This window comes from Scyliorhinus canicula, chromosome 22, assembly GCF_902713615.1.
Source record: "Scyliorhinus canicula chromosome 22, sScyCan1.1, whole genome shotgun sequence".
Lineage (NCBI taxonomy): Eukaryota > Metazoa > Chordata > Chondrichthyes > Carcharhiniformes > Scyliorhinidae > Scyliorhinus > Scyliorhinus canicula.
The window spans coordinates 22,951,189-22,963,786 of NC_052167.1; the positions used below are offsets into that span (position 1 = coordinate 22,951,189).

The 12,598-nt window shown below is 50.5% G+C and overlaps 1 protein-coding gene across 3 annotated transcripts in view; it reads right to left on the reverse strand.

The window, feature by feature from the left end:
- The window catches only part of LOC119956084 (L-threonine ammonia-lyase), a 45,918-nt gene that overhangs the window by 30,674 nt on the left and 2,646 nt on the right, over positions 1 to 12,598 (reverse strand). For all 3 annotated transcript variants that reach the window (XM_038782929.1, XM_038782930.1, XM_038782928.1), the window contains exons 2-4: positions 9,585 to 9,930; positions 3,804 to 3,920; positions 1,617 to 1,858 (exon numbers count right to left, since the gene is read on the reverse strand). In XM_038782929.1, the coding sequence (XP_038638857.1) occupies positions 1,617 to 1,858; positions 3,804 to 3,920; positions 9,585 to 9,930 (705 nt within the window). The remainder of the gene's footprint in view (positions 1 to 1,616; positions 1,859 to 3,803; positions 3,921 to 9,584; positions 9,931 to 12,598) is intronic.

The following is a 12,598-nucleotide window of genomic DNA, read 5'->3' on the forward strand; positions in this document are numbered from 1 at the left end:
GAGCCTCCTTCCAACCTAATTCCCTCTCGATTCCCTTCTCCCTTATATTTGCCTTAAACTTGTTTACGCTCTCTGCTTTAACCTGTCTGTCGTTCCAATCTTTTCTCCATCCTTTGTGTCAGGGACTTTCTTCTAAGTTCACAGAATAATAGAATTTACAGTGCAGAAGGAGGCCATTCGGCCCATCGTGTCTGCACCGGCCCTTGGAAAGAGCACCCTAGTTAAACTTAAACCTGCCCAATGATGCCAATGGTTTTGTGCTCACACGTAGACAAGTGCATACGTGCAGGCAGGTGGCAGTGGCCATCTTGCATTGGCAGGAGTCACTGTGATAATATTTTGTACAGTGTTCTCTTGTCAAATGATTGATTTTCCCCTTTCCAATGAGATGGTGAGACAGCCTGAATTTGGTAACTGTGCTCTCTTTCCTCAGGTCTGTTAATAAGAAGGAAAGACTTGGGTAAAGAGGGTTTAAGGGGAAGTATGACTAGTTGGGCAGAATGGCCCATTTCTGCATTGTGTAGCACTTTATTTCGCAAAATTAAAGTGCTTTACAGTCAAGAAGTACATTTGAAGTGTAGTCATTGTTGTAATGTACGAAACGTGGCAGCCAATTTGCGGACAGCATGCTCCTGCACACAGCAATGTGATAATGACCTGGGCCGGGATTCTCCCCTACCCGGCGGGGCAGGGGGTCCCGGCATTGTGAAGTGGCGCCAACCACTCCGGCATCGGGCCTCCCCAATTCTCCGCACCTTTAGGGGCTAGGCCCGCGCCGGATTGGTTTCCGCTCCACCGGCCGGCGCGAACGGCCTTTGGTGCCCCACCAGCCGGGCCCGAAAGGCCTTTGCCGGCCGGCGGAAGTCCGTGCATGCGCCGGAGCGTCATCGGCTGCTGATGTCATCCCAGCGCATGCGCGGGGGAGGGGGTCTCTTCCGCCTCTGCCATGGTGGAGACCGTGGCGGAGGCAGAAGAAAAAGAGTGCCCACAGGGCACAGGCCCGCCTGCCGATCGGTGGGACCCGATCGCGGGCCAGGCCACCGTGGGGGCACCCCCAGGGACCAGATCGCCCCGCACACCCACCCCCACCCAGGACCCCGGCGCCCGCCCGCGCCGCCAATCCCGCCGCCACCAGACGTGCTTTGATTCCCGCTGGCGGGAAAGACTTGTCAGCGGCGGGACTTCGGCCCATTGCGGGCCGGAGAATCGCCGCGGGGGGCCCGCCGACTGGTGCAGAGCGATTCCCGCCCCCGCCGATTCCCGGATGGCGGGGATTTCGGGCCATGGCGGGGTCGGGATTGGCGCCGGGCGATTCGAATTCCGCCCCTGATCTGTTTTCGAGACATTGATTGAGGGACGAATATTGGCCAAGACGCCAAGAAAACTCCCCTGGACTTCATTGAAATGGTGCCACAGGATCTTTTACAGTCCCCCCAACCAGGCAGATAGGACCTCGGGTGAATATATCCTCCGAAAGATGGCACCTCTGACAGTGTCGCACTCTCCCAGTACTGTACCGGAGTGTCAGCCTTGATTTTGTTTTTTGTGCTCTGATCCTGGGGAATGGGGCTTGAATCTTGTTACTGAGAGGAAAGAAGGAGAATTTAGTAACTCACTCCTGCAGGTAGAGGTAACCGTTCTCACTGGCCAGTTTTCTTGCGTGGCTCTGGGAATCCTGCGCACTACTTCCGTAGGTAATCACCATGGCTCCGTACTCGCGGCATGTTTTCACCTTGGCCGGCGATGTGTTGCTAGGCACGATAATGAAGATAGGGATGTGGAGCTCTGTGGCGTGGTAGGCCACAGCCTTGGAAAAGTTGTTGTCCGACGACACGATCACGCCCTTTCTCTGCTGTTCCTGTGAAAATGGAACAGGTCAGCTCGTAGAATCAGACAGCCCAGACCGAGGCCATTCAGTCCATCATGCTTGTGATGACACTTTGAAAGATCCAATTGGTCCCTTTTCCCACACTCTCTCCCCCATAGCATTAGTAATTACCTAAATGCAGTGCCCTCCCACCTCTGTTTTCAAACCCTGCCTAAACAGGGTTGGGGTGAATTCTCCATGATAGGGAGGTAGAGTGGGCACTGGATTGAATACACCACCACATTTCCTTTTTTGCTGATTCCATGGGTAATATTCACTGCAACCTGAAGCCTGATCTGTTTGTGTTTCAGGTTCTACGTTCCCATTTACCCCCGATAACCTGTGATTGTAATACGAATGACCTATTTTACAAGAACCTTCGGGATTGGTCCTCATTTAATAAATGTGCTGGGTTGGACCACGTGCTGGGAGGTCGCCAATGGGAGGGGCGCGTCTGGATCGGCAGTTGTTAAAGGGCTGCAGACTGCATTTAAAGTGACTCTGAAAGAGCGATCCAGTAAGTCTCATTTTCAAAGGAATGCCAGATAGTCGGTGTAGGCTGGGGGGGGGGGGGGGTCGGTGTTGTGGTGATAATATTACTGGATGAGTAATGTAAAGGCCCGGGGACCTGGGTTCAAAACCCACCTCGGCAGTTGGTGGGTTTCTGCAGAGAAAAGAGTCAAAGCACTTAACTCCTAGATGTTTATAAACATTGTGCATAGATTCAAAGCAGGTTACTTGAGATGCATTCAAGCATGAAGGGAAATTTAAATAAACAATCCAGACACCTGGCCGTCTGGAAACGGTCAATTACAGCCTACCAAAAGCCTTCTCTCTTTGAAAGTGAATCAAAGTCTTGTAGATCAACGGATCTGAGAGGGTTTAAAGCCCTGTGATGTGATTTTAGCTTTCTATGAAGTAATAGCTGCTGCTTTCTAGCCATCTGTTTGAGGTAGCGGGTGTTAGGGTCAGATGAGTGAAAAAGTAGCGATTCTTTTCACTGTTTCTACCTGGACTGCTCCTCAGCTTGGAGACAGGCATGACTGATGGCGTGGTTTGGATGGGTCTCTGTTATGGGGGGAGGCCTCTGTTATGGGGGGGTCTTTGATATGGGGAGGGGAGTTATCTGCTATGGGGGGTTCTCCAATATGGGCGTTCTCTGATATGGGAGCATCACAAAGGGATCAATGCGTGACCATGATCCCGTTTTTCCATTCACCAGATTTTCCGCTGCATCAGGAACTCCACTACCAACGGTGGTCGGTGGGGATCCGCCCCCCCCCCCCCCCCCCTCCCCCCATTTGAATAGAAAAAATGTGCAGGGATACGGGGATAAGGCAGGTGAATGGTACTAAGCCATGATGGGCCAAACGGCCTCATTCTGCACTGTAACAATTCTGCAATTCTATATGTTCCTAATCTCAAAATATCGTTACTTTATTTCTGGTATAAATGAATACCTTACATATGATATTTAATAGAAAATAGCGCACATACATTGATTATATTTTGTCGTGGAAAAGAAGTGAAATATTTTTAGTTTCCGTTAATTCTGATGTATTATTGTGGTGGTAAGTGGGGGCAGGTGGGGTACAATTGGTAAACGGCCCTTTGCAACACCAACATAGTTCGTGGGCTAAAAGGTTTAACCCATTAACCCCAACGATGTGACTCTAGTATTTGTTGTTTCCCCCTCTCCTCTCTCAATCTACTGTTCCAACTTTGATAAAAATGACCTTCTGATGGAAGGTCGACTACACCCAGACCATTAATTGGCCTTTTTTCTTTTCCTTCAACGAAGCTGAATGGTCGCTGCCCATTCACAACCTTTTTTTTTTGTTTCCGTTTGAGATTTCCCATATTTGCAGTGCTGTGTTCCCTTCCTATTGGGAAGGACGGGCAAATGAGCTGAAATGGTGCCTTTTACTTTCCCTACCTGCGATAGTGATGTCAACAAGTACCACACTCCTCGCTCTTTCACACTGCCAGTGTAGTGCAGATACTCCTTCTTCAAGTAAAGATCCATCCCGTATTGCTTCGAGAGCCTGGAATACTGCGAATAAAGCATACTTGCTACGTAAGCGAGGTTGAAGGTTCTTGGCTTTGTCCAAGCTGCCAACAAGCTGCACACACCCATCATTGTCACTGGGGCTAGTAAATCAGAGGGCCCAGGCTAATGCTCTGGGGACATGGGAGCAAATCCCACCATGGCAGTTGGTGGAATTTAAAATTCCATTCATAATATCTGGAATCGAAAGCTAGGCCGGGATTCTCCCCTACCCGGCGGGGCGGGGGGTCCCGGCGAGATGAAGTGACGCGAACCACTCCGGCGTCGGGCCGCCCCAAAGGTGCGGAAGTCTCCGCACATTTAGGGGCCAAGCCCTAACATTGAGGGCCACGGCGGAATGGTTGGCGCTCCGCCGGCTGGCGTGGAAGGCCTTTGGCGCCACGCCAGCCGGGGCCGAAGGGACTTTGCCGGCCGGTGGAAATCTGCGCATGCGCCGGAGCGTCAGCGGCTGCTGACGTCATCCCGCGCACGCGATGGGGAGGGGGTCACTTCCGCCTCTGCCATGGTGAAGACTATGGCGAAGGCGGAAGGAAAAGAGTGCCCCCACGGCACAGGCCCGCCCGCAGATCGTGGGCCAGGCCACTGTGGGGGCACCTCCCCCCCCCCCCCCCCCCCTCCCCCGGGAGCCCGCCCACGCCGCCTGCTCCGGCCGGTAAGGTAGGTCGTTTGATCCTCACCGGCGGGAGAAGCATGACAGCGGCGGGACTTCGGCCCATCGCGGGCCGGAGAATCGCCGGGGGGGGGGGGGGGGCATGCGACCGGCGCGGAGCGATTCCCGCCTCCGTCGAATCTCCGGTGCCGAAGAATCCGGGACACGGCGGGGGCGGGATTGACGCCGGCCCCCGCCGATTCTCCGACCCGGTGGGGGGTGTCGGAGAATCCCACCCCTAGTCTCCAAAGTGACCATAACACTTGTCATCGATCACTGTAAAAACGCACCTGGTCCACTAATGCCCTTTCGGGAAGGAAATCTAATAATAATAATAACCTTTTATTGTCACAAGTATGAAGTTACTGTGAAAAGTCCCTCGTCGCCACATTCTGCCGCCTGTTCGGGTAAGCTGATACGGGAATTGAACCCGCGCTGCTAGCCTTGTTCTGCATCACAAACCAGCTGTTTAGCCCACTGAGCTAGACCAGCCATCTGCCATCCTTACCCGGTCTGGCCTACATGTGACTTCAGACCCACAGCAATGTGGTTGACCCCTAACTGCCCTCTGAAATGGCCCGAGCAAGCCACTTAGTTCAAGGGGCTATTAGGGATGGGTAACAAATGGCGTCATTGCCAGCGACACCCACATCCCGTGAGAGAATAACTAAATATAAAAAGACATTTTAGCAAGCATTTTTTGGGAGAATGAGAGTCGCACCTCTGACCCTGAGTCACAAAGCAGTAGAAAAATGTCCGGTTATTTGGTGTCAATCACATCAATCAACGGGTATCGTGTTTGCCTCTGTGTCTCAGAAGAGCGTGTGTGTCCCATTCCGGAGGTTTTTGTCCCATAATCTGGGCAGTGAATAAAGGAGTGCTGCACTGTCGGAATTACCGGCCAACGGTTTCCCGCCAGCCGCATCTTCTGGTCCCGCTAGTGATGACCCCCCTCGGCGGTGGAGGTTATGGGGCACGCAAAGCTCCAAAGGTATCGGCGTAACCGGCCAATGGCGTGCCGCCTCTGGGGAAAGAAAACACCTTAGAATGGGACCTAAAAATCCCATCTGCCATCTTTTGGATGTCCATGGAATAGAATCATAGAATTACTACAGGGCAGGAGGAGGCCATTCAGCCCATCGAGTCTGCACCGACACGCTCAAAGAACACCCTACTGAGGCCTACAACCCGCCCTATCCCATAACCCCAATAACCCCACCAAAACTTTTGAACACTAAGGGGCAATTTACCATGGCCAATCCACCCAACCTTTGGACTGTGGGAGGAAACCGGAGCACCCGGAGGAAACCCACGCGGACACGGGGAGAACGTGCAGACTCCACCCAGACAGTGACCCAAGGCGGGAATTGAACCGGGATCCCCAGCGCTGTGAGGCAGCAGTGCTAACCACTGGGCTACCGTGCCGCCCCTTGTTGAACTGCAGCTCCACCTGCCCTCTCAGGTGTTGTAAAAAGATGCCCTTGGCATATTATTCAAAAGAGAGCGGGTGTGTTCCCTTGCCGTCCTGGCCAATATTTATCCACCTAAGTCAGATTAACTGGCCATTCACTCACTGCTGTCGACAGGATTTTGAAGGTGCTTGAACTCTCTCTTGTTGGAGGTGGTCATTACCTGACACTGGTGTGACGCGAATAAACACACGCCACTTAGCAGTCTAAACCTGAATGATGCCCAGGTCTTGCTGCATATGGGCATGGATTGGCACTGAGTTTGAGGACAGCTAAAGCTGCATGCCCATATCTTAACTCAACACCCATGTCCCATTCACTCAGCAACTCTGTGCTTGCTGATTTAGATTGGCTCCCGATTAAGCACATCTTGATTTTAAAATTCTCACCCTTACTTTGAAATTCCCCCATGGTCTAGCCCTTCCTTCCCCATTTCTGTAATCTCCTCAGGCCTACAACTCGATGAGATACTTGAGTTTCTCCAAATCCGGTTTCTTACTCATCCTCCATTTTAATTACTTCAGTTGCCCAGGCCCGAAGCTCAACCCCCAACCTCTCTGATTCTCTTAAAGAAAAGACAGCCCTCAAGATCTACTTCTTTGCGCAACTTTTCATCTCCTGCCTTTCATCTGAGGCAACCCTTCATTGTCGAGGTTGACTTGCTTCCGTACTAAAAATTAGCTCTGAGGTGTCTGTGGAGTCCAATGCGCCTTGTCGCAAACGGGGCAGTTGGTGACTGGGGTTCCCGGATTGCCAAGGGTTCCTTTCACTATTGCCACTTATCTTCAGCTTGCTCCTGGCATTGAAACTCGGGGCGTTCAGCCCCTTCCCAAATGCTTTTCCTCCAATTCGAGCGGTCTTGGGCCAGGCATTCCCAGGTGTTGCTCTCTTACAAGGAGGCTTTGAGAATGTCCTTGAAGCGTTTCCTCTGCCCCCCCCCGGGGCTAGCTGGCCGTGCCAAAGCTCCGAGTGGAGTGCCTGTTTCGAGACTCCCCTGTCAGGCGTGTGGACGGTGTAGTGGAGCTGACCGAGCGTGCTCAATGATTCGACGCTGGGGATGTTGGTCTGAGAGGGAACGCTGCCGTTGGTCGCCTCTCCTGCCAATGGATTTGCAGGATCTTGCGGAGGCAGCGACGATGGTATTTCTCCAGGGGTTTGAGATGCCTGCTGTACATAGTCTACGTCTCTCAGCCGTATAAGAGGGCGTACTGCTCTGTAGGCCATCAGCTTGGTGTTGGGTCTGAGGCCCTAGGACAGAAGAACATAAGAACTAGGAGCAGGAGTAGGCCATCTGGCCCCTCGAGCCTGCTCCGCCATTCAATTAGATCATGGCTGATCTTTTGTGGACTCAGCTCCACTTTCCCACCCGAACACCATAACCCTTAATCCCTTTATTCTTCAAAAAACTATCCATCTTTATCTTGAAAACATTAATGAAGGAGGCTCAACTGCTTCACTGGGCAAGGAATTCCATAGATTCACAACCCTTCGGGTGAAGAAGTTCCTCCTAAACTCAGTCCTAAATCTACTTCCCCTTATTTTGAGGCTAGTTCTGCTTTCACCCGCCAGTGGAAACAACCTGCCCGCATCTATCCTATCTATTCCCTTCATAATTTTATATGTTTCTATAAGATCCTCTGCATCCTTCTAAATTCTGAATGCAGTCCTAGTCTACTCAACCTCTTCTCGTAATCCAACGCCTTCAGCTCTGGGATTAACCTAGTGAATCTCCTCTGCACACCCTCCAGCTCCAGTACATCCTTTCTCAGGTAAGGAGACGAAAACTGAACACAATACTTCAGGTGTGGCCTCACTATCAACTTATACAATTGCAGCATAACCTCCCTAGTCTTAAATTAGACCCCTCTAGCAAAAAACAAAGAACAAAGAAAAGTACAGCACAGGAACAGGCCCTTCGGCCCACCAAGCCCGTGCTGACCATGCTGCCCGACTAAACTACAATCTTCTACACTTCCTGGGTCCGTATCGCTCTATTCCCATCCTATTCATGTATTTGTCAAGATGCCCCTTAAATGTCACTATCGTCCCTGCTTCCACCACCTCCTCCGGCAGCGAGTTCCAGGCACCCACTACCCTCTGTGTAAAAAACTTGCCTCGTACATCTACTCTAACCCTTGCCCCTCGCACCTTAAACCTATGCCCCCTAGTAATTGACCCCTCTACCCTGCGGAAAAGCCTCTGACTATCCACTCTGTCTATGCCCCTCAGAATTTTGTAGACCTCTATCAGGTCGCCCCTCAACCTCCGTCGTTCCAGTGAGAACAAACCGAGTTTATTCAACCGCTCCTCATAGCTAATGCTACAAACCGAGTTTATTCAACCGCTCCTCATAGCTAATGCGCAAACCGAGTTTATTCAACCGCTCCTCATAGCAATGAAGGACAAAACTCCATTCGCCTTCTTAATCACCTGTTGCACCTGTGAACCAACTTTTTGCAACTCGTGCACTAGGACACCCAGGTCCCTCTGCACAGCAGCATGTTTTAATGTTTTATCATTTAGATAATAATCCCTTTTGCTGTTATTCCTACCAAAATGGACAACCTCTTAGACGGCACGGTGGCACAGTGGTTAGCTGTAATCATTCTGTAACCGAAACCATCCCAACATATTCAAGTACCACCCCAATCCACGCGGATGCTCCGCGGAGTGTAGCGTTGGGGGGATGCTACACTGTCGGAGGTGCCTTCATTAGGAAGAGATGTTAAATTGAAGCCTCGTCTGCCCTCTCAGGTGAATGTACCATGGTGCTGTTTTGAAGAATCGAAGGCGAGTTATCCCTGGTGCCCTGGCCAATACTTACCCTTCAATCAACATCACAAAGCAAACAGACTATCTGGGGTTGTTGTCACCTTTCTATATGGTGGGGATGGCGGGAGCTTGCTATGCACAAATTGGATGCTGGATTTCCCACATTACAATAATGGTGACTACACCTCATTGGTTGTAATGCACTGTGGAATGTCCTATGGTTGTGAAAGGCACTATGTGAATGCACGTCTTCCTATTTGTGCCTTGAGGGACTCCCACCACATCCAATTGGACTGCATTGAATCCATAGGATCCCTACAGTGCAGGAGGATGCTACCATTTGGCCCATCGAGTCTACACTGACCTTCTGATAGAGCATCCCTACCTAGGTCCACTTCCCTGTCCTATCCCCGTAATCCCACCTAACTTGTACATTTTTGGATACTAAGGGGCAACTTAGCATAGTCAATCCACCTAACCTGCACATCTTTGGACTGTTGGAGGAAACCGGAGCACCCGGAGGAAACCCACGCAGACAAGGGGAGAATGTACAAACTCCACACAGATAGTCACCCAAGGCTGGAATTGAACCCTGGTCCCTGGCGCTGTGAGGCAGCAGTGCTAATCACCATGCCGCCCAATAAAGCTGGAAATATTGCTGGGGTATGGAGATGTCAATTCCTCGCCTTCTATTGCAGCCTCTATAGGTGTAGGCCCCACAGAAAGAACTCACACTGAAAAATTAAGCCATCAACATACCGTACAGGGGGTTTTCTGGACTCCATTCTGGATTTTAAAGGCAGCTGCACTGATGTCCTCAAATCGCACTTGTCCGCTGCTGGATTCAAGGGTCCTGTTTGTCTTGTGCTCTGTCACATTCAAGGCGTTGGTCAGCACTGTGTCCGGGTGACCTGTCACCGTCATTCCCCAAGTCTTGACGTCTTTTTCCAGGTACTCATCCTCCCCAAAATCCTTGAGCCTCTCCGGGGTTATCGCCCTGGGCGGAAGCACGGGGCACCTGTTCCCGATGGGGCCATCCCTGCGGTGACAGGAATCATGGTTCTCGGATGGACCCTGGCGAACCTGCTGACCTCCTTCCTCGCCACTGTGCAAAACAACAAATGAAGACATGTTGGTGAGGGGCAGAAGTACAGGGTTTACTTCCCTTCGAGGTTCCAAACTGGAAGTCAGACGATAAAACCTTCCCCACTCAGAAAGGCAGGCAGCAAGCTCCACATCTCAGTGAGGTTAACCATGCAACAACTTATATTGTACCTTTAGTGTGTAGCTGTTTTCAAACAAAATTTGACAGTGAGCATCTTAAAGAGATAGGACACAAGTTTGGTTGAGAGTTAAATGTCATATTGTCTCCTATAGTCTTCTGTATCCAAACTCAAAAACCTATCTCCACACACTCTTCAGTGGAGTGGTACATCTTATAATATCCGAGTTGTTAGAGTCTGGCTGAAAACATGTTAAAATGGCTACCTGCAGGATGCCAATATTCTCTGATCGTTCTTTCCTTTGGGGAGAGTTAGATTCAGAAAGAATGTTCCCGAAGAATGTTCGGGGGAGTCCCGAACTCGGGGTCATAGTTTGAGGGTAAGGGGTAAACCTTTTAGGACTGAGGTGAGGAGAAATGTCTTCACCCAGAGAGAGTGGTGAATCTGTGGAATTCGCTACCACAGAAAGTAGTTGAGGCCAAATCGTTGTGTCATTTCAAGAAGGAATTAGATATCGCTCTTGGGGCTAAAGGGATCAAGGGATATGGGGGGGGGGGGGGGGACGCGGGATGAGGGTATTGAACTTGACAATCAGCCACGGTCATAATGAATGGCGGGGCAGGCTGGAGGGGCCAAATGGCCTCCTCCTGCTTCTATTTCATTGTTTTTTTTATCAGTTCTTCAGACCCACGGGGGCTTGTCTTTCTCAACCGTAAGTGAGAATGATTATCCGAGGAGTACGCCAAATCCGGAATGATCCCAGAAAGGATTATTCCGGATTCAACACTGACTAAACTCTGAGTGGGTAACTCTTCCCTGACTGTACCTGTCCACAATTTGAACTAACTGAAATAAATCATGCATATTCATTCTCTACTGTACAGTTAGTATCCATCACATTCTGGCTGGTTTAGCTCACTCGGCTAAATCGCTGGCTTTTCAAGCAGGCCAGCAGCACGGTTCGTTTCCCGTACCAGCCTCCCCGGAAGGGGCTGGTTTAGCTCACTCAGCCAAATCGCTGGCTTTTAAAGCAGACCAAGCAGGCCAGCAGCACGGTTCGATTCCCGTACCAGCCTCCCCGGACAGGCGCCGGAATGTGGCGACTAGGGGCTTTTCACAGTAACTTCATTGAAGCCGACTCGTGACAATAAGCGATTTTCATTTCATTTTTTTCATTTCATTCATGCTCTGGGTCCTGTCACATCATGCACACATTCCTAAAATATTGTCACCTTGTTATAATTACTAAAGTTATTCTTCACTGCAATCATTGTCACAGGGTTTTCCATTCTTAAAATAATACTTTTCTCTGTGATTTTGTGGGCTTTTTTCCCTTTACTCTTTCATGGGATGTGGGTTTCCTTGGCCAGGCCCAGCATTTGATACCCATCCCTAATCATAGAATTGTAGAATCATAGACCTTACAGTACAGAAGGAGGCCATTCGGCCCATCAGCTCTGCACCGGCCCTTGGAAAGTGCACCCTAGTTAAGCCCGCCCTATCCCCATAACCCAGTAACCCCCACCTAACCTTTTGGACACCAAGGGCAATTTAGAATGACCAATCCACCTAACCCGCACATCTTTGGACTGTGGGAGGAAACCGGAGCACCCGGAGGAAACCCACGCAGACACGGGGGGAGAACGCGCAGACTCCGCACAGACAGTAACCCAAGCCAGGAATCGAACCTGGGACCCTGGAGCTGCGAAGCAACAGTGCTAACCACTGTACAACCGTGGGGCCCAATAACCCTTGAACTGAGTGTCTCGCTCGGCCGTTTCAAGGGCAGTTAAGAGTCAACCACATTGCTGTGGGTCTGGAGTCACATGTAGGCCAGACCGGGTAAGGATGGCAGATTTCCTTCCCTAAAGGACGTTAATAAACCAAGTAGATTTTTACGCCAATCAACAATAGTTTCCTGGCTCAATACAGTGTCAGATCCTCCCTTCCCTCCCACCTGCCATTTACCACTTTCCTGGTGCTCCACCTCCTGAGAATGGTTCTTGAGGCTGGGAGAAGGATCTGCAGGAAGCTGAGAGGGCACGGAGAAGAGGAGTGATGAGGAACTAACAGATCCCAGAGCGCACCAATGGAATAAAGAAGCTCTTTACGCACGGTTGGCATTTAACGAGGATCCCACACTCTAACTCCGGTTGGAAAGCATGAGCTCACCACGTGGGTCCCGGATATCTCATATTCTTGAATAGAAAACGTTGAACTTCCAACCGGAGCAAATTCAAGCGGATTTGCTGTAGTGATGGCGCCCAAACCGCAAAATTAATTGTTTGGAATGCCCTCATTTCTACAATGAAATATTAGGACATTCTGAATTCTCCCTCAGTGTACCCAAACAGGCGCCGGAGTGTGGCGACTAGGGGATTTTCACAGTAACTTCATTACAGTGTTAATGTAAGCCTACTTGTGACACTAATAAATATTATTATTATTATCATTAAGTGTCTCCTCTTCAACAAGCTTTCAATCAACGATCCTTGATCTGAGTCAATTTTTGTTTGATCACACTCCTGTGAAGCCGCCTTGGGACGTTTC